The sequence below is a fragment of the Protomyctophum bolini genome (assembly GCF_963924005.1).
Source record: "Protomyctophum bolini genome assembly, chromosome: 5".
Classification (NCBI taxonomy): Eukaryota; Metazoa; Chordata; class Actinopteri; order Myctophiformes; family Myctophidae; genus Protomyctophum; species Protomyctophum bolini.
Genome location: NC_137866.1, coordinates 23,734,642 through 23,757,481, shown reverse-complemented (window position 1 = coordinate 23,757,481; position 22,840 = coordinate 23,734,642). Strand labels below are relative to the sequence as shown.

General features: G+C 42.5%; 1 protein-coding gene across 1 annotated transcript; it reads right to left on the bottom strand.

Annotated features, from left to right (window-relative positions):
* Window positions 1-1,808: 1,808 nt before the first annotated feature.
* On the bottom strand, window positions 1,809-22,809 carry ankrd52a (ankyrin repeat domain 52a). The gene is made up of 28 exons (XM_080764661.1): window positions 22,623-22,809; window positions 22,011-22,094; window positions 21,781-21,859; window positions 21,514-21,584; window positions 21,111-21,311; window positions 20,889-20,976; window positions 20,403-20,545; window positions 19,700-19,912; window positions 19,513-19,591; window positions 19,305-19,419; window positions 18,611-18,693; window positions 18,373-18,490; window positions 18,173-18,241; window positions 17,901-18,041; window positions 16,899-16,961; window positions 16,407-16,518; window positions 16,245-16,316; window positions 15,894-16,095; window positions 15,181-15,268; window positions 14,974-15,091; window positions 13,887-14,106; window positions 13,675-13,762; window positions 13,462-13,545; window positions 12,364-12,509; window positions 11,465-11,547; window positions 10,871-10,953; window positions 10,527-10,618; window positions 1,809-9,862 (listed from the first exon to the last, which is right to left on the bottom strand). Exons 1-28 carry the CDS (start codon window positions 22,647-22,649, stop codon window positions 9,582-9,584), a joined length of 3,243 nt encoding a protein of 1,080 aa, XP_080620787.1. The 5' UTR covers window positions 22,650-22,809; the 3' UTR covers window positions 1,809-9,581.
* Between the last annotated feature and the right edge of the window lie 31 nt (window positions 22,810-22,840).

Below are 22,840 nucleotides of genomic sequence, written 5' to 3'. Positions count from 1 at the left end.
ATATAGATATATACATACATATACACACACACACTGTATTCAGTCAGTATACACACACAGTATATGCACAAGAGGAATTCTAAACAGATGGTAGTTTAAATAAAAGTAAAAGTAGTTATTTTCAAAAGATGGTTCTTGTGGCCATGCATTACCGAATGTTAAAGGGGAGAGACTATCATCAGAATCTGCATCATAGCATTGTCTGGCTTCACATTCCAGTGGTATTTCTGTTGTATAAATGCTTTTCATAAATATTTTTTTTTCTCCACGTCAAATAGACATATACACAACATACAGCACAACCAAGCACACTTCATTATGTGTAACTACCATTGCTTATGATAGAACTGTATTCCCACACGGTGAAAAGATTTGCTTTAAGTCAAAAACAGGTGGAGAGACAATTTAGACAAACAATACACAAGGCTGCAAAACAAGGAGGTAGGAAAAAATGCTACTGAAAACAGCAAGTGATGCTAACATGATCGTTTATATAAATAATTCACCTATGCATCAGGCTTAAGGCTTAAGTCATACTTTGTGAAACGACAACAAATGAGCCTTTTAGCCTGGACTTCTTGAATGCACCCAAGCACATACAGTCTCTATCCTGGTCAACTGTTGAGAATAATTATGGTTACATTGAACAAAACGTTAATAGGTCAGGAAGAAAACGCACCAGACAGACACTTCCTATGTGGCTTTTACACATTGTCCTGATCCAGAAGAAGCTGACTAGGATGCCAAACTGGGGTGCTTAGCTGCAGTATCCAAGAAATCTTACAGGGTGCTGTCGTCGGCCTTACAGAATTTGAATCGATTTGAGTCATTTGCCTGCATCCTTAGAACTGATCATGATTTAAATGGGCTAACTTAATTAGAGTAAGTTCCTTGGTCCTGTCGTCATCACAGGTCTACAGACCATGTTGCTGGTGATGGCATCGACTCCTTTACACACAGTAGACTAGTATATTTGCAGATTTGTAAATGAGGTAATTAGCGTTAGGCTAAATAGGGAACCCTGTCATTAACGAACATATGCCCACTCCATTCACTACCAGCAAAGCAAAAGGGGTTTCTAAAACCAATGGGCCAAGATTGTGAAAACAAAACTTAAAACATAACAACTTTGGAATGTTGGATCGACAAGCCAACTTTTTGTGAAGGTGCACCAAGAAATTATTTGATTGTAACTCATCATATGCCCTGATCCAGAGTCCTTCTACTCATATAAAGGGCTCCTTGGTATTATTCCCCAGATAAGCCACTCAATGTAAAACAGGCAACAAATATCTATCATTTTTTTCTTCCAAAATCTGTCATGAAGTAAGACTGCCTCAGTGGCAGACTTATGCCTGTTTCAGTCCAGTTGTAATAGGATTGTTAATAGCTTTGAGTCGCAATAAGGGATCAACATCAATGGTGAAGCGGAATAAACAGAAAAAAACAGCTAGGGTACTACATAATGTCAGAACATGCAGTATACATCCTTTCCTACAGTAAGCTATTCCTAATAGCACATTCAAGGGGGCTCCTAAAGGCTGCTCTATAGTTGAAAGACCAGAGTCCAAAACAAGTATAAAACAGCCTTTAGTGACATTTTGTCTGATATGGCTCTGCTTGAGTATGATCAAGCTTGGTGTGAGACTACTTCCACTGTGGGTTCACAGAAAGAGCAAGTCAATAAGGTGCTCCGTCAGAAGATTGCTGCCTTAGTTCACCTGAATAAACACCTGGGTGTCATTCAGCTCAGAGGGTCTAGGGATATACATTGGGGGAAACATGTTTTGAACATTTCAGGGTTGCTGTTTTTTTTTTCTTTGTAGTTTTTTTTACTCCTTGCAAATATATGTTTTAGTTTTTTCTTTCCCAGACATGTCCTCTGCTGGTGAAAACAAACGGCACTTTCAAGGGGAATGTTACTCTAAAACCACAATCACAGGACCTCCAAGTAACAGATTCTGAGAACACATAGGCTATACAGTAGATATAAATCTCATGAGTTTCTTAACTGTACAAGCTTTAGGCTACACACTAAAAAGGGAGGGATACATAGGAACCCTTAATGCTCAACAACGAAAACAAATATATTATAAGGCATTTCATAATTCCTTTTATCCGCATACTTCACTGACAGCAGGTCTAAAATATTTGAGAAAACATTTCATTCAAGGAGGAAAAGGATGCATATACATCTACACATGCAAATGAACATGTCTATCAGCTATTAACCAGATTCAAGGAATTAGGTCTAAGTCCATAATACAATACCATCAAAGCCCATTTATTAAAATAAAACACGCGGCCTACTCAAAATCTATCTTCAACTTGTGCACGGTCCTTTCTCTGAGCAGGCAGCGTTAATAGTTGAATATCGATCACAGTTTTAATAATGTAATATCACACACTCCACTATCAAACGTCACTTCTCTGAATGCAAACACAAGGATTGTTTTGAATCCCCAATTTTCTACAGGAGAGTGACTTTTGGTGTTAACAAATAAGGGCATATTAAATATTGAGTTTTACTTTTCCAACTGAGGAAGCAATGATAAACAAAAGGTTATTGCACTTTTATCTTTTGTCTATTTAAAAACGAGGTCAGCGATAAAGATGATTCATGCCTAAATAATGCCGTAAGAAGACAACAAATGTTACACTACTTCTAGAGTATGATCACACTGTTATTAACACTGCACACAGCTAACTACTGCAACCCTACTTTACCCTAATAACACAAAACTATCTCCACAATCAATTTGCAACACAGTCACGACAAACAGTTATCCTAAACATAATCACTTGTATCTTGTATGAATGTACCATGTGACAACTCGGGACTGCGTTGATAAATCTGTCTTTTGACTACCAAAAAGAGTTGAGAACAATCAGAATTCATATGCTCTGGTATGAGACAATTGTCTTTCTACAGTTCATGTGTTGCGACAATCTAATCTCGTCTTCCCTCACTTCACACAAGTCTCATGCCTTTCTTCCCCTGCATGCCAAGACTTCACACAAGGCTCCTTAAAACTCCATGGTTTTAGGAGCTTGGCTTAGCCTCGAGATGCCATCTTTGGATTTGTGCTTTTTGTACACTATTAAATCCCCCACCCTTCCAATGTTTGATGTGCCCAAAAATCACATCAGGGTAACATGCCCTTCATTTTGCCACCCTAACGGAGCACTCGGCCACCACAGGCCAACCCATTGGAAATGCAGACTATTACAAGAGGGAATTATTTAGGCTCTTCGGACTCACGTCGCGTCGAGTCGAGTTCAGAGGGAATATGAGCCCATCAACTGTAGTCTTGTACGTTCATTGTGTGTATATATTTGTTTCCCATTATAAGGCTTCCGGGAAGAACAAATGGAAGACCGTACCTTTCGGTAGTAACAAATAAAAGGCACCATGCCACCACTGCGCTGGATATCACACTGGTTCTACTGGTGGGCGGGTTGGTGAATAAACATGGATGTGGGTGGGGAAAGGCGGTCAAACTAGCGTTAGCCGTACAGTAAAAATGTTTTACTTAACCCATTTTGACCTGGGAACGATTCTGCAAATGTCTTCTAAATCCTGACTGTTTTCTTGAAAAAGCTGTTCTTCTATGTCAGTCACTCTCAAACACTTTCATGTCACTTTTCACGATTCTTCAAAAATAGCAGACCTACAAGCTCGTAGCTTGTAGATCTGCTATTTTTCAATAGCTAAAGCATAGCATAATGCCAACACCAAAAGGGGTTCCCGTCCCAAAATGGGTTAACGTGTAGAGGTAAGGTTACATAGCTACCATCATCTCCCTCTTTACACTGGGCTGTACCCTAATCATTATGACTTTGCCCTGGATTTACACTCATCTGCTTCGTATACACAGTACAATCCGTAGTGCTCATTTAACTTGTAGTGTAAAGAATGACCTGAAAGGCTAAATTTTACAGCTAAATTAAATTTACACCGGATTTCACCGTGACACAAAGACACGAAATGTGTAAAAAAAAAAAAAAAGGATTACTGTTCTCTTCAATATTAAACAGGGGACTTGTGCAACATGCATCTACAGAAAAAACACTCACGCACACTAGTAGAGAAATCTAAAACTACTGGCATCAGGAGAAGACAAAACGGGAAAATAATAATAAAAGAATCACAGAGAATCGATGTCAGCGTCGTCACACAAAGATCACTGATGAGGTAAAACCGCAGGTCCAATAAAAACGCAAGGTGCATTAAACTGCCCCCCTTGTAAGGTAGGAAACATTAGACATCTGCCGACACTAATCTAACACTTCTGCGTAGATACATTTCTGGTTTAGGCTGGTTTAAGCAATTATGCTACCCTTTACAAGATGGATCAAATAATTAACTCTTTGTTAACATAGCCATACAAATGTCCTCACTCAATTTAATTTCTCAGAGGTACTCCACTTTTATTCTGTATTATTTGGCTCTGGACAGACCAAAGTTTGATTGTTTATCAGTGAATTATGACCGATTCTTTCACAGTGGCAAATATGGCAATATCCTAATCCTAAACCTCTCAGAACAATCTCTGCAACCATGGCAACCTTGAGCTATGTGCTACCTCATTGATTTGTGTGCTTTATGACACCCACAGATGCCTCTATAGTCAGATTTTTACTTTGTCACACAAAGGTGTTGCTCAACGAAAATAGCTGATCTATAAGCTTGCACCGAGTTGCAGATTGGACAAATTGTGATCTTATAGATTAGCTTTTCCGCATGCAACAGTCATACAAGCATAAATTAAGCATTAGATCAAAATTAGCCAAGAATTTAGCAATCCAACAAAGTAGCATAACTCTGGGGGTGATGCAACTTATCAGGTACTGCCAGATATCACTTCCGTTTAAGCTTTTAAGGCAAAAGGCTCAACAGTGGATCAAAGAGTTGAATTGAAATTTGCCATTTATGAGCATTATTTCAAGTAAGAACCGAGACATCCATTGAGGCAACTCAATTTCATTTACACCATGCTTTAGTGGACATCTAAAATTATATTTTTCTCCCCTGGTAACACACATTATAAACCACATTGTTATACAAACAACCCTAGGGATTGCTTTGCCAATACCAAAAGGACTGACTATATTTCTCTGAAAGGTCCAATTATAAAACAGCTTTATAGTAACATTAAATCTTAACAGAATACTTGCGCTAAATGACTACTATCCCATGCAAATGTCTTCTTAGATTTTATTTCCTTTTTTAAACTTAGTTTATTACTGTTATACCCGGCAATAAAGGACATGCAGCTCCAAACACAAAATAATCCTGACTATCTACTTAAGTTACTGACCAAGTTAATGTTTTATGTCTAAAGGCAAATAAAGGTTTCTATGGCACTAGATGGGTGTAGCTTAGGTGCATTTTTGTCAAATATAGGCTATAAAATGTGTGTGATGGCATCTACTGTAGTCCTTTTTTTTATATCTTGTTTTCCGAACTGTAAGGCAATCTCAATGGAATGGATGAACACAAACTTTACTATATTTATCTGACCTCCTGTCATCGGTTTACCTTGTAGGCTACGTTTAACACAAAACAGAGGGGTAAAGAAATTAGTTAATATTACACAACAGTAGGCCTATACTCTCAAAAGAAATGCCAAAACCTACCCAGACCCTAATCGCAGGAAGACTAATACACAACTAATATGCAAGATAATTATAGGTTTTTCTTTTTCCATGCTACCTGTATAATTACATCTACACAACACAAATGAAGAGCAATATTTTTAAAGTCAGGAGAAAGCAAATTGTCCTGCTCTAAACTGACCCTACATTCATTTCAGTCAGTAAATTCATGGCTCAGATTTGAAGGTCAGACTGTAAACTGCTTGAACATATGCATAAATCCATTGCTGCTTTACTAAGGGGGATCGTCCCCCTTAACAAATTTTGGCAAAATAGGCCTCATTTGTGACCAAAGATTCACACATCTAACCCGCATTTAAATCTTCCATTGGCATCTATGCTATGATTTACTGAATTGGCCTAAATGGATGGCAGTGCAATATTTGTGCTGCACACGATTACACTCTCTCTCTATTGCTACAATTGGACCGTTCACTGCTTTTCGTTACTGACTCTGGATATACTGTATATGCTCCTTTTGTTTGATCCATTTTTACAACAAAACTGCGATCTACCTCCATGCACAAGTACTCATCTACCATTGGTACACACAAATAAAGAAAAGCACATAAGAATACTGTGACACAAAAAAGGATTCGGTTACAATTTGTATATTTGCAGGGGGGCAATGGCTCCATTTACTGGCCATACATGGACATCAAAAGAGCAAGATCTCTGCCCATTCCGACCTGTCCGCGAACGGCTGACGGCAGAGGAAATATGTAGGCCATTTTTTTAAATTATTTTTTGGAAGAGCCTGAGGTGTTGTATGACTTTCACCACTTTGCCGCTGCCTAAAGTCAGTGCCTGCATTTATAATAGGAGGGTGGGTAATGTGACCTAGTGACATTGTTAGACTAGTCGCCCCAGAAAAACAAAACTAAATGTCTGGGTGCTTGCTACCGCTCCCCAAGTGCTTAGAGACGACACTTCTGTTTTGTCAATGATGCATTGTCAGTATACAGTTTAGTTGCAGCCTTTGCTTGTCTTTCGCAAATCTCTCTTCCGCTATTCGGCTGAAAAAACTCATGCATGTAAACATAAGTACATACATACATTTGCTCCATTTTACACACTTAGGACCTGAATGTACTAAAGTGCGTGCTTGACTATCTAATTAAGTGCTGTAGGATCAAGAAACTATATATCATGGACCATCCCATAAAAAAGACTAAATATTTTTTCCATTAATATTTCTGATTTGATAAATGAGTTTTGTCTGCTGCATTAACACAGATCCTGAGACTACAAAAATGTATCTATTCCTACACAGATCATATAAAACATTAGAAATCCCTTTGTTCCTGAAACCAATTTGACCCAGAGAACAAAGGTTGGGAAGGGGGATGGGGTCAAATAAGTCCATTTCATTTCAGTCAAGTTTCGTGATCATTTGAAATCGTGAACTAGGAATTTTAACTTTCTGAAAAACACTAAACTGTTATTTCACTGCTCTGAAATGGAGTTAATGCCAATCTTAAGAGTATCCAGTAAAGTACAACATGAAAGACTGTTTGCAGTATTTTCATGACAGTCTAGTTCCTCCTCTCTAACTCTAATCCAGTCAAACTCCAACTAACGCATGTAATTGTGCCATTTTGTCATGAGTTGATATGAAATATCTAGTCAGTGACAATGATCCTTAAAACTGTTGTTATGAACGCACCAATAGATGGCAACAAAGCGCAGAATGGCTAGGATTAATGTCCAAGTCATAAAAAGCTCTAGTGGTCTAATACAATCATCTTTAGTATGTTAGTACCAAACATCAGGTGAGGCGACGACAAAAGGAACGCCAATGAAACAATTATTTGGATTTTTGCTATTCCTGAAATTAAAAATAAATAAAACCGGTATTGGCCATAGTGGAGCGTTTTCTCTTAGCCCTATATTAATTTTTAGTGAGGGTTATAAATTCACTCTGGTCTCTTATGACACCAGGACACACAACATTGCATTTATTTATTTATTTTTCCACTGGAAAACTCTGGTTCAACCGTGTTCAAAGCTGTCGCTAGGCTATCGAATAGTTGAAAAAGATAAAGGAATCAAAGCTAACTAAAAGTCTCAGGACTGGTCATACTCTGCTATAAAGCGTTCCAACTGAAATGATGATGCGTTACAGAAGGCAGGGATCAAAAGGCATTTCATGAGATGCCATGAAGGTGATCCAGTGCATTTGTATTGACACTGACAGTAAAATGCCCGCTGCACAGAGCCATTCGTTTAGTCTTTAGATCAGTTTTTTTTATGAACTGACAAAAAAAATTAAATAATCAAAAACATTCCAGGGAAACAAAAGCCCTTGTGACAGTGATTGTCTATATAATAACGCTAAAATCAAAAAAGGCCAAAAAGAAAATATTGCTTGAAAACTGCCAAACCAAAAATAGCAGAAAAGAACTCTCCATCTTGTCAATTCTATCAGAGCTGACCACCAGAGAAGTAAAGATACAAGCTATTAGATGGAGAAAATTAGATCACCGGCTCAAAACGCGGCATTAAGTATGAGCTTGTTAAAGTCAAAAACGCTGACACCTGGTTCAACTACAGACAACAAAGACGTTTTAAGAGACTTAAAAAAAAAGAAGAACTTGATTGCTCTCTTTCGATATTTAGGCCATTCTAATTATGACATCTAATAATGGAAAAATAAAAATACTGTTCATTAAGTCAAGAGATGGGAAATAAATTGAAATGGCTTGTTCATTTATGTGCTCAGATATATGACGTTTGGATGAGGTGTTGTTGGCAGATATTACTAGTAAAGCCTCTTCATCTAAGAGATAAACAAGGCCTCAGTCAGTCACTATCCTACAGTAGTTCTCTTGTCCTACGGAGAGAACGTTAGGCCTACGGACCCTGGGTGAAGATGAAGCAGCTGCTAAACGAGTTGACGAGGTATATCAAAGATCTATTGTCTTTCTCTGTACAGTACAGTTCATCTCAAATAAATAATTTATAGCCATAGTAGTGTTGATCAACTTTGGTCATAACGTATATGCTTAGAAACATTCTAGCTTAACAAACACTTATGTAGCTTCTTTTTTTTTTTTTTTTGTTATGAAGAGTCAGCACTGAGAACAAAATCGATGTTAGAATGCCGACCCCAAACATGGATCTCCTTTGGAAGGAGACCAGCGTTACGTATTCAGCAGCATTAACGAATTCTCTTCTGTGGAAAAAAAGCGCTTTTCTAGGCCGTACATTAAAAGTATACTACGGAAATAACCTCTTTATGACCCTTTTCCAAATTTAGAAATTGTACTGTAGTACACTGGCATTGCACTCTCAAACTAATTTGTACTTTTCCCTTGTATGGTTCCTTCATAAAAATCTAGGCTAATGGACAAAAAAAAAGAAAAGAAAAGAAAACCTCTTTGATCATTCTTTTTGGGGAGGCTATGCATTCCTCTACAAGGTCACAAAGTCTGATCCAAGATGATATGACTTTAAATACTTGAACGATATGGAACAAATGACAGACAAGGATATACAGGTCTCCATGCTATTAGTTGTCAGTTATATAATTATGCCAACGTGATTTTAAAGGGCTTCATGATTCGGGGGGGATGGCCAGATTGCCGGGCCGTTTCAGGGCGCCACAGCTCATTTTGAGTGACCTTGTAGAGCAAATCAGACTCTTAAGTATCGAGCACTACTGGGGGACATGGAGGAATGGGATCTAATTGCATATTAGGTTTGACTGCACCTCAAGAGAAGACCAAACACTCACACGCGCGCACATACAAACACATACATACGTACATACATACATAGAGAACAGACAGGTGGGGGTGGGTGCTCTCCTGGTCCTCTGGGCTGTGTTAAAGGGAGTCTCCCCCTGGTGGTGATGACGGTGATAGCAGCTGACTGTTGGGGGTGGGGTGGACAGGGGGCTGGGACGGGGGACGGGGACGGCCTCACTCAGACAGACACCCATCCAGGCCGACCGGCGCTCCGTGGCGGTCCTTGACGTAGCCGTTGTGGAGGCTGCCGTTGGGCATCAGCGGCACGCAGGCGGCCGTGATGCCGCAGTGCTTCAGTAGGTTGAGGCCCACGGGGGAGGGGGAGACGCTGGGCGACGAGCAGGAGCAGGAGGAAGGGTCCCCCCGCTGGGGGAAAGGCTTCATGGTGGAGAGGATCAGAGCCAGGCAGTCAGCCACGTCCTTGTTGGGGGCACAGGCCAGGGCTGGGGTGTGGCCTGTCACGACAGCACGCGGAAACAAAAACAACAACAACAACACCACAAATCAGCCAAATCAGCAGTTTTTCCACAAGCAAGATTTTAAAGTGCGACACAAAATCCGCACACATCCCACAATAAACTTGAACAACTTGAGCCGCAGCATACATGATCTGGGGGGACGGGGGGGACGGACATTATCTAAAAATAGAAGCTCTACAAGCTCACGTGCACCCGTTTACAAGGTCGGGAGTGTTTACAAAAAGTATGTGGTAATCTACTATCATGCTATACTTGCTGATGTAACCCATTTTGGGGCGGGAACCCCTTTTGGTGTTTTCAGCATTCTGTTCTACTTTAGCTATTGAAAAATAGCAGATCTACAAGCTCATAGCAGCTTGTAGGTCTGCTATTTATGAAAAGTCGTGACAATGTGGCTCAAATCTTTGAATATATATTCTTTCAAGAGTGAACATTTTAACTCAAATCTTTGCTTCTGGGGAGGTTCCCTGGAACAACATATTTTCAGATGGGCGGCGGAGGCATAATATTACATATAGCTTTTGAGGTAATTTTTCGACGTCAGGCCTAAATGGGTTAACTAAATACTACAGCTGTGGTGAGAGTGAATGACTGGAGCAGGAAAACAGAATGGAGGAGGCAGGATGTGTGGGTTCATCACCTTCCTCATCCACAGCCAGCACGGTGGCTCCTCTGCTCAGCAGGGCCTGGACCACAGTAGCCAGGCCGTTGCGTGCTGCAAGGTGAAGGGGCCTGCAGGAACACATCAGAGACATGGATCAGGGTCAACATTCTGCCACTAAAATCTGTCTTTAGCTGCTTGGTGTGAAGGAATATCTAAATCTCTTTTTCTTTTCTTTACACATTTTCAACATTAACATCTCCAAAATAAAACACACATTCCCAGGTTCGAAAAAATTATGTAATCAAAGAAAAATATAAGCCCAACAAATAATCTGGGAATTTCAACGTTTTAGACTTCAGATAATATTAGTAGGTTCTCACATTTGCAGTGTACTGTTGGTGGCATTAATGAGAGTTGGATTGTGGATCTCTCCCAAAATAAGCAGGGCACACATCTCATGGGCCTAGAAAACAAATCAAAAACAGACCAAAATCAAAATAACAAACATTAATTGATGTTGGTTTCCATTCCTGAGAAAATGAGCATTCTGGATTCCATTACGTCTACTTGGTAGTCAAGAAGAAACTAAATGTTTTTCTCAGTTTCCTGCTGGTGTTTAGCTTTTCGTAGGGGGGCAGATTAAAATAGGGTGCATTTTGCATCCCAAAACACAGCTTATAGTTAAGGGACGCAATAAAACAAACGGGATGCACTACTGTACTCAGCATGTACAGTAAAAATACACAAAATCATGGCTTCTTCTGTTTTCTACATGAATATAACCACATTATAACCATATAAAATTAAATTAGAGTTAAATGCTGCAATTTGTAAAAATAACAAAATATGACTCTTAACGTCGCTGAAGTGGGACTCATCTAAAAGACCATGCCTGCATCCCGGGACTCATTACATTGAAAACCTATTTACATCACTGGGGGGGGGTGAACAACATTGATGCATATGATGATTACCTTGCTGCAGGCCAGGTGAAGGGCAGTGTTCTTGTTGTCGTCCAGCAGTGTCAGGTCAGCTTTGGCCCGGTGAAGTAAGATGGCTGGGTAGCAACGCAAAGACATGTTATCTCCTGCAACCCTACACTTGACCACAGCATCCAGAACGGTTGCATTAGCTCACTGACAACTGCGCTAGATTTAGTGCCTGTGCATCCATGCGTGTCTTGATGAAGATGTGAACTTAGTGCAGGTTTGACTGATGCATGTGTGTATTTATGCATATCTGTCACCTCTAAAGGAGACCAATCACAGCTTTATAGACAAATTCCGAAACGGGTCTCATGGTCACAGCGAACGCATTTCCTGTAGGCAGAGACGACATATCTGCGGTCGCAGAACCGCAAACTCGCAGGTCTTCCACTACATTGAATGGTAGGGTGACTGATGTTAGTCTGCTCAAACGTGACTCTTTTACCTGCTTTTTACTAACACTAACTTTACAAAGATGCAAAGAACATCGCGATGAACTGGCTGAGACCAGAGCCATAGAGTAAGATTGATAAAGTTGCAAATTGCGGCTAGGGTATTGGTTAAAAAGACGTTATGTATCTTTCAGGACCTTTCACTCCTTCGTCTCAACCATTACTCTATGGCTCTGGTCTCAGCCACCGCGGTGTATTTTTTTGACATTCCGTTTCTCTCCAAAGTTGAATGTTGCCACTACTGTTGGAGCAGCCATTAAACTACACAGGTTCATCCCGATGTTCTGGGCATCTTTGTAAAGTTAGTAAAAAGCAGGTAAAGTTTACACCACAGATATGTCGTCTCCGCCTACAGGAAATACGTTTGCTGCGACCATGAGACCTGCTTATTAATTAGTCTATACAAAACAGAGCCATTTCTGTTTGTGGACATACCCACGGTGCCACTCTGTCCCTTGTCAGCTGCAACCATTAGGGCAGAGCGTCCACTTTGGTCCACTGCATTGATCTCTGCTCCATGGCGAAGAACCAGCTGAAGTCCTGCCACGTCCTCAGCAAACGCTGCCGCATGGAGCGGGGTCCTGCGGGCAACGCAGGCAACTTATGAGCTCAGCATTACAACATCTGGAGGTATTGTTAACACAAAAACTGCTCGTGACGGAACATGCATTTTCTTGAGCAAGGATGGCCTCATTTTAGCTCGCTAGAATGAACGCTAATATTCTAGCATCTAAAATGGACACCCAAACCAAGTAGATCCGGGTCGGCAGTTAAGCGTTGGCACTTGCATCCACCAGGTGGCAGAAATATGAAATATGAAGATCACAAGAGTAAGTGCTGGAAACTGCTGGATATTTCAATGGGCAAAAGCTATGGATCAGTGATTTTTTTTATGCACTGGGGAGGAGGAATGTCATTGACCGTGCCTGGTGCTGGGAGACTGGTGCAACGCACAGGTCCTGGACCTGGTGAGAGCAGGAATGGACAGGAATGGACCTGGTGAGACGTAGGAGGGGTCCGGACAGGAGTCAACCCACAGAGCCTAGTCCGTCCACGTGGCAGTTCCGTTCACTCCCAGTTCTGGCAGAGTAGTTCCGGAGCATCGGATTGTGTGGCCCCGTCTTTCCCTAATGGGACTGATCGAGAGTAGCTACTGGGACGTAAGTCGGGACTTGATCACCCCCGGCCGGGTCACCTGAGTGAGGGGTTTGATGTTGAAACCCAGATGACCTTGGGATACATCACTGAGGATACGTCCCAGGTGCATCCATGTTATGTATTTTTGTTTCAGTTGTTCTAGTGACTCATAGGAATAGGCTATGTGACAACCAGGAATAGTCTGGTGACCACCGGAGAGACGGGTGTCAGCCGGAATGTAGACAGCACCCGGGAGCAGTTTGGGTTGGCGCCCCAGGCTGTGTCTTCCGTGAGGAGGAAGCCCAACAAACCCACGGTGAGGCCTTTAGGAGGGCCATTCAATGGGCCAGGTGGAGCCTACAGAACCATTGCGGCTAAGGTACTCCATAGACTCACCTTCCTTTGGCATCTCTGGTGTTTATCATGTGGACCCCCGCCGATTCTAGCAGTCTCTCTGCAGCACCGCAGTGGCCGTTCATCCTGCAACGCAGAGGATTTAGGTTGTTTATTCAAAAATAGCAAGTTCACAACCCATAACAACAGGGACCTATGTAGTATAGAGCCCTGGGGGACCGCAGTCAAAGAAGTCGATATGGTTTAAGTACTCACAGAGCACAGTGCAGTGGGGTGAAAGGGTTGCCCTCCCCGTGGACAAGTGTTTTGTGTTCAAGTAAAACCTCCAAACAGTCTTCATGCCCTGCGAAAGAAGTCAAACAGGCATAAGATAAGCACAAGTGACAAAACAATTCACATTCATTGAACTACATACAGAATTGTAAGAAGAGCCTGAATGCAATTGTCCAAATCAAGCCTGGGCCAACCTTTGTAAGCGGCCCAGTGTAACGGGGTGTAGTCTTTGTTGTCCAGCAGTTTGTCTAGGGGGTCACTGGCCATGACGGCCTGTACCATGTTGGCCAGGATCTCTGTGTGTCCTCTGGAGGCGGCGTAGTGCAGAGGGGAGCTACCCTGGGCATCCCGACACAGAGCAGACGCCTTGTGCTCCAGCAAGGCCGTCACACAGTCATCGCGACCCAACACCGCCTGGAGTAGGAACCCAATCCCATGTTCATGAATATGCTTTGTTCCGTCAAAATAAACAAATAAAGTAAAGTAAACTGGGCCGATAAGCTTCTGCTGCACATATAATAAAATTGGAACGATACAATTTCATACTGAAGATCACATCTTATAAGAAGGTACTGGCAGGAGACACTGATGTGGAAAGTAGGGATGCAACATCGATTTTTGATTAGTGTTCCAATTCACTTTTTAAATTAGATATAATTCGAGAATGCGAGAGTCTATCCCGGTTACAATGCGCTAGACCTCTGCGAGATGGATTGCAGAGGTGGAACCGCACCTAACCCACGGGGTGCGCACACTCTAATCCGACACACCAAAAGTCTGACATGCGCAAATCAACCGTTGCTCCAGACATGCATTGGTCTGACATGCGTTGCCTCGTGCTTGTGGTTAGGTTACGGTTTGGGGTAGGGTGTCGGACTGTTAGTATGTCCAAACTTATGCTTGTACCCCTAAACCCACACGTAGCATATCAACTCCCAGTACTTACCGCATGACTAGCCGCACTCAAGCCCTGCTACTCATTATGCCGAGTTGGCAGGCCTGGTATTGAACCCATGACCTTGTGGTCCAAAGGCATGAGCTCTACCAACTGAGCTACCCAGACACCAATACCAGTATGATTAAACATTGTATTGGCCTATTCAAAAACATATTCAAACGTACTTACTGCTATTCCAAAATAGCCAGTGTAGGACATGAATGTTAAAAATACTAAAATTTGATTCTTTTTTTTGATGAATGCCTCAAGACGATTATAATTAAGCTTTGTATGAGACATTATGAGGCCCTGCTAGAATGATAAATAGTAGCTCTGAAACTCACCCCTCTGTGCAGGGCGGTGCTGCCCCTCTTGTCCTTAGCATCTGGTGAGGCTCCCTTCTCCAGCAGGAGATGGACACAGTCAGTGTGACCTCCCAAGACCGCTAGCATCAATGGAGTCCTGATGGAGACAGGAAAACCTTTTTAAATAAACCTTTTTTCCCTTCATTTTCAGGAAACTTCCATCAACATTGACAGAAAACTACTCACTGGCCAAATGTGTCGGTGACATTGGTGAGGTCCCCCTCCTCTCCATTCTCAATCATCATGAGCAGGCAGTCTGTGTGACCGCTGGCAGCTGGAAAGACACAGAAACATACCAGGACCTTTTCAGATTTGCCAAAACCCTAAAATGTAATTATAGTTTTTGCTAGAAACAAACAAGAATGGGAAAAACAGACCAGGATGGAAGATAAAGATTTGAAATGTCATGTATAAAAGCTAAGCTTGGGTAGATTCCAGGTAACCCTGACGGAGGCACATCCTCGTTTCATTTGATTTAACATTTCTGATTTTATTTTCCACTAATGTGCAAGAATATTTTCTCCAAAACATGTAAGACACTTGTCAGAATCCTCAGTATTAAAATTGTCCATCTTTGTCCAACTCTGAGAGCATACAACATGACATAACACTGGAGGATTGTACTGCATAGATATGGGGAAAATAGCTATGTTCCAATTAACCCATTCTGACCCGAGATCAGATTCTAACAGTTTTCTGAAAAAGCTATGTTTCTATGTCAGTCGAGCTTGTAGATCTGCTATTTTTCAATAGCTAAAGCATAGCATAATGCTAACACCAAAAGGGGTTCCCGCCCAAAATGGGTTAATTCAATCCGACTGCCAGAGATCGGTATGCACCTAGATATGCCCCCTCCGTCTCTGGCGGTCTCATCCAGAATGCATAGAGCCTTAGTTTACCTGCGACGTGAAGAGGAGTCCACATGAGCCGGTTGTCATTGAGGAGACAGGACGCCCCCTGGGCCAGCAGGACCTCCACACAGCGGACGTAGCCTCGCTGGGCCGCCACGTAGAGCACGGAGCGGCCCGCGGCATCCTGCACGTCCACATAGGCCGCGGTCTCCGTTAGCACGCGCAGCGCCTGCCAGTGGCCCTTATCAGCCTGTGAGGGAATGGCATAATCTTAACTCAGCGATTGTACAATTGTAAGGAGGAGACCTGTAAAGGGGTCCATGTTGTTCCATGTCTTACACGCTTTTGAGTTACAAAAGAATAAAGGATTTGTATCGGACGCTATAAACGCAGACTCACAGCGAGATGCAGCGGACTGACGGGTATACTGCTCTCAATGTCTCCTAGGGCGTTAAATGACATCTCCAGGAGCTAAACAAGAAAAGAAAAGATTTACATCTCAGTATGAGTGAGCTGTGACTCGAGCAAAGCGTGCACAATTGTTTTAGTGGTGAAACTCACCAGCTCCAGGTTCTGTTTGTTGCCGTGGTAAGCTGCATAGTGAACAGCACTGTAACCCTTTGAGTTGACCATTGATGGATCAGCACCATTATCCAGAAGGTGTTCCAAGCAACTGTTAACAAAATCGATTAATGTAAGTGCACAGGGAAAGAAAAACACAGGGTGCTCGTACAAATAATGTAATGATTTCACTCCAAATTAGTCGTCATGATAATGAATTCCACATGTTTTCACCCAAGTAGTATCAGTGGTGACTGACTACTGACCCCTCCCTAATGGTTGGGGCTTGGGGAATGCTGCAGACAACCACGTCTCTGCTGATACAAGTGAAGTCACCAATCACTTATTTCCACCCGACAGCTAAGGTTAACAAATAGTGCCCTCCCACTGGTGAACACGGCCAGTTGTGTTTGTTGGAGCGCCCAGCCAAGGCGGAAGCACCATGGAGGATTACATGAAGACAGAAGAAAACAAACGGTAACAGTAACTCACAAGTATGACTCTTTTGCTCCGTCCTCATCACTCTGATGGCTTCCAGAAAAATGACGGTCAGCTCTGCAGAAAGGAAGGAAAGAAAGATCATCATTCTTCTAAAATGACTGTTTACCCAAAAGCCTGGTTGAACCAACATTTACAATAATTAACTTTCAATGAACATTATAATTTATTTTAAATACAAAAGTACATTTGTATTTCCTTCTATACCCAGTGTATGTTTGGCAAAAACTGCTCACATAAATCATGACTTTTCATTCTTTGCTATACACCACCAGCACACAGACGACTATGACAATATTATCACACCAACATTCCACACTGGAAGCATCACGAGGGACTGGAACTGCACTTTAACTTTCTAAAAATGTAGTCATGTAAACACTTAATGTAATCAAATTACATTCATTAGATTAGCCTCATGATCTGAATTGATGCACAGTGGTAGTAGGCCTGTCACAATTACTACATAATCATCTAAATGCAATTAGAGATAATCGCAATACTTTAAGGTTTCTATATTGAATAAGGTTCATACATATTCATACAGCATATAGTCAATTTCCGCTTTTTCAATACGAATTAACAGAAATGTTTATATGGTCCGTGTTCAATGCCAAAACTGGGGGTCGTTCGAAACGGTTGAGAAGTTACCGTGTCCCTCTACTGTACTGTACTGTCACTGTACTGACACACCCCCGAAATCACTATATATACAGTTAATATGTGTGTGTTAGGTTGCGCATAGGTGGTGAAAAACAACCATGCTGTTTTCATGCTCAGACGCACCCACCCACCCACACACACACATAGCTCCGTAAAGGAGTGGTTGCACCACTCAAAAAAACAACAACAAGCTCATAGCGCGCCACAGAGGATTTAGAAGATTTTTTTTTATTTCGACGTCAGGCCTAAATGGGTTCATCCTGACTACGTGTGTGAGTGTACCACAGAGAGGGGCGGGGCAGAGTGAGCACAGAGTGCTGAGAGAGAGCCTACCTGCAGAAGGCTTGTGAGGCAGCAGAATAGTGCAGGGGAGTACAGCCTGTCTGGTCAGGCTCATTGACCTCAGCGCCAGCGCTCACCAGGGTCACAGTGCACTGGTACCTCCCATTAGCAGCCGTATAGTGCAACGGTGTCCTACGGGGGACAGAATACAAAGTGACCTCAGACACATGCTAGTGAACTTAGCCACAAAAGAAAACATTAGGCTAGGCTAAAATACAGATATCTCATGAGTCAGAATCTCTTGAAAACAGCAGGCCACTTACCTTCCCATATTATCCCTCTTATTCAAGTCGGTACCACTACTTAAGAGCAAGTTCAGACATTCAACATTTCTGCAAAGAGATATAAACAAGATGCAATTATGTTAAAAATAAAAATCAGTACCACGTTCTATCAGACTATATTGGGTACTTGAGTTCTTGTTTGGTCATTTGGGGGGTGTGTGTGTGTGTGTGTCTCTCACCCTCCAGAGGCAGCAGCGTGTAGACAGGTCCTTCCAAAGTTGTCAGGGGTGTTTATGTCAAACCCAGCTGACAGTACATGCTCCTTACTCATAGATGAAACTATACTATACAGCTGACCTGCACGTGGGGGAAAAGAAGACCACTGTCAGTGTGAGAGAAGACTATGTCCAAGTGTACAGAAGCTGACAGATCAAATGAATTACTGTTGTAACACACAGTCGCAGCAGGGTCACAAACCTGAAGAGAGTAATTTGCGACAACAGTCTGAAAACCCGTAGAGCACAGCTAAGTGCAAGGGAAACATTCCGTGGATCCCACGTCTGTAGAGATGAAGATAAATCAAATGTTATTGTAACCAGGTCATTTATCAGAACCTTGACGCAATGAAACTGTTCACAGTAAAGAATATACACCAATACATTTCATATAGTAACTAATAACACATCAGTTATCATGTTGAATTCAGTGATGAACGCCCAATAGATGTGCCAAACTGCCAGCAATGACAGTGAATATTGTTCCCATGATGTACCTGACTATCAACCTTATGTGACCTTAGTTGGTCAGCTCTCGTTTTCTAGCAATATGAAAACATTTGGAAGAACCATATTGACAACTAATAATAATAATGTATGCGGTTCGAGTTTTCTGTTACTCTTCTTTTTTACTTATTTTATTATTATTATTATGTTATTTTCTTAGTTTACTGTCTGACAGTTTTGTCAGCTCTATTATTATTATTTATTTTTTAATAAACAAATAGGGTAGGCAATTACAAGCTTTTAGCTTCAGCCTACACCTTTTCGGGTCACTCAAGTGTCTGTATAATGTATTGTTATGTGAAAGGTTCGAAATAAAATAAAATACAAAATAAAAAAAACATTTGGAAGAAAGCAACTGGACCGCACTGCCCTCCTGCCACTGTGCCCACCTGGCTGTGTCTGCTCCGTTGGTCATCAGAGTGCTGATCAGCAACTCATGGCCGTACTTAGCAGCAACGTGGAGAGGGGTATTGCCATAGTTATCCACACAATCAATCTCCCCACCTGGTGGAGAGAGCGCAAGGAAGCACAGAGACAATCAAAAAGCCATTGAGAGGCAAGATAAGCCTAATAACATATACATGTACACATGGTTACCATTTTGAATGAGGATCTGAGAGCGTGTGAAGCGTCCATGAATGGCTGCCATGTGCAAAGGGCTCTTCCCTTCTTTACTCTGAGGAGGCAAAAAAAGGACAAATCAGTCTCAAGTGCATTGTTACGTTGACAGGGTAGTGACCTTTAAGATGACCATGGCAAATTACCATCACGTGAGTCAGCTCACCTGCTGGTTGACATCTGCCCCGTTGTTGACCAATAGCTCCAGGCAGAGAGCGCCATTGGTGGAGACGGCAGCCAGGTGCAGAGGGGTGTAGCCACTGCGGTTGGGCTGGTTGACGTTAGCCCCGTGGTTGACCAGCTCGGTAGCCACAGCCTCCTGCCCCATGTAGCAGGCCACGTGCAGCGCCGTGTTCCCAAAGCCATTGGGCTCATCGATCTTACACAGGGAAAACAACAACACAGTAGTGAACATGACATCTGTTTACCTTGTTATGGTGTGTGGGGGGGGGTTTAATCATTAGATCTATTGCATCCCTGTGGCATTAAATGGAATTCGGCCAATAGATAAGTCGCAAGGACATGTGCAAGTTTGACACGCTTCCTTTTGCGTTCTGTCTGCCCGACTGCCGAGAGCTTTGCTAGAAAGATCACCGTCAGAGACATCGATACAGAACACGTTCGGAAGAGTTATATCCAACAAGACGAAATAATTTACACTAAATATCAGCATGGTTTTCCTTTGAGCAGGTCATTTGAGCAGGTCATTGTGAGCATTTGTAAGACGTTCACCTTTCCCGATTCAGAATTCGAACAGAAAACTTGAGAATTACAATTTACAATTACAATTTAGGCATTTAGCAGACACTCTTATGACCTCATTCCAACAATAACAATGTCAATCATGCATCGGACACAAGAGCACTCACCTCGATCCCTAGCCTCAGGAGGTACTTGACAATTTCGATGTGACCACTGGCAGCCGCAGCATGGAGAGGCGTGTAGCCCTGTTTGTCCTTGCAGCTCTTGTCAGCACTGCGAGAAACAAGTAACTTCACGACCTCCACATGCCCTGCAGGAGATGAGAACACACACTTCAGAATAATTGTGAGAAATGTACAGTACCTATATTAAGCTTGAGTTACACTTCATAAAATGCTGCAGCTGCACTGTAATGCATGAGCTTGTAGATCTGCTATTTTCGTATGTGTGACACATGTGCAACAACTAAGACGGGTATTACTTGTCAGACGTCACAGAGCAAGAAGTCAACAGAAATCAGAGAGGATTTACAGACAGAAGGATCACAATAAAGTAATTGTCCGGTTGGCCGGCCCGGGAATGCAACAAGGGATTGGCCTCATTGAAATCTATTTCAATAAGGATCCTATGCCACAGAGAAGAAAGGTGCTTACCCAAGTAGGCTGCACAGTGGATGGGCTGTCTCTCCCTCTTGTCAATGGCACTCAAGTTGGCCCCTTTATTCAGCAGTAGCTTCACCATCTACACCATAAAGGAATGATAAATACGACATTGTAGTCTAGACAAAAATTTGTCGCGATGGACAAATGTTTCTATATTCCAATGGAAAAATGTCATGTGAAAGACAAATTGAACGCTGGTTTAAGTCTTCTCACCTCCTGGAACCCACTCTGAGCAGCGTGATGCAGGGCAGTTCGACCAGTGCGATCTGCCATGTTCAGGTTGCTCAACTGGGTTAGCAGTGCCTCTGCACAGCGCGTGGCGCGGTTGGCAGTAGCCACATGCAGAGGTGTCTGCCAGAACTTGTCCCGTGCATTTGCCTCTGCTCCACGCCGCAGCAACAGACCCACTGCCCTCTGGGGAGGTAGAAGCAATAGAAAAGGGACTTGAGGGGGGGGGGGGGAAGGTATACACCTGCACGGCAACTTCACATTTCCTGCAGTGCAGCACTCACGCATATATGCAGTCAACACATTATTGTTGTGAATAGATAACACAATCTACACATAAAAACCTACACATAAAAAAAAGAATGTAAGACTGATATTCATAGCATACTTCATTCCGGGAGGCAGCCGCCCTGTGCAACGGAGTCAACCACACATGGTCTTTAGCATTTACGCTGGCACCTATCAGACAGAGTAAACACATAATATGGCAACTTGGCAAGAAGACTCGCAAATAAGCAACAGAACATACAACACTGCAAACTTAAAGGTGCTATTACTCATTGGAGTAATACATGTAGTATAGCGAGTACTGATCTCATGTTTGTTTACACATGACATGAGTCAACCAGAAGGCATGCAGCTCACATAATGATACCTGATTCAATGAGAAGGTCCATTATATGGACGTCACCCACACAGGCAGCAGCATGAAGCGGCGTACGGCGCTCTTGGTCCTGATAATAAGGAACGTTACGATGAATCAACCCCATGACATTTTATTTGCAGCTCTCCAATGTTATGAGGTTCATTCTTACTGGTGGTGATCACATTGCCCAACTAATAAATAACAACAACAGTGCTACGGCATTTTCATACATTACATACCAGTGCATTGACATCCTCCTTTTTGTGCAATAATAATTGGACTTCTTCAGCATTTCGATTGAAGATGGCCTGGACCAGTGGAGGCTGCAGACACAGTGATGATGGCTATGTTAATGTTAGCTGCGTTAAAGTACAGCAATGACGCCGTTCGGCTGCGTCTTCATAAATTCATATCTGTGCTGGACGTTTGGCATCTGTATGCCGCGAAATGAGAAAACAAGTTACATTTTGCGATTGCGTCCTTATCTCTTTCCAGCAAATAGTCTGATCCTTGGGCTGAGGCCTACACCAGGGGGCCGAGCTAAACTACGTCAGCCAGTGGAATGGATCCGGCTATAATCTGCTATCATCCTGGCCCTGACCCAGGCCAGGGCCTGCGCTACGCCGCCGCTGCTGCTAGAACAGACACAATGTTCTAGCATCGTCGGTCGCAATATAACACGTTTCCACGATGCAAAATATTCTTACGCGTAAGCTTGACACTGATTTGGGTACCGACAAAAGAAATACGAAATAGATATTTCACGCAAGCGAGCAGTTATTTGCCAGCAAATAGTCTACGCCTGACGTGATGGAGCGCATTCTCTAGTCTAAAAGCAAGCAGCAACCCACCTGGTCTGTAATGTTGTGTACTCCCATCTCCCTAAACTCAGCCAGGACGGAGCTCCTTCATGAGGATCAAACTGAGAGGTATGTTGTGACGCGCTGCTGTCTGTGTATCCACTTTTGTCAGACTACACCCATTACTGAATCACTGTAGAATTCCGTGCTGCTCTGCTGGGATCTTGGTCAGTGTTGTTGTCCGTATCCAATGTCTGTCTGATGATGAT

Coding starts and splice junctions, on each gene's coding strand:
- ankrd52a (XM_080764661.1), bottom strand. CDS start 22,649: ATGGGAGTACACAACATTACAGACCAG. Junction 21,312..21,513: donor CGGCTGCCTCCCGGAATGAA/GTATGCTATGAA, acceptor CTACCTCCCCAG/AGGGCAGTGGGTCTGTTGCT. Junction 11,548..12,363: donor GGGACAGAGTGGCACCGTGG/GTATGTCCACAA, acceptor GTTGCTACCCAG/CCATCTTACTTCACCGGGCC.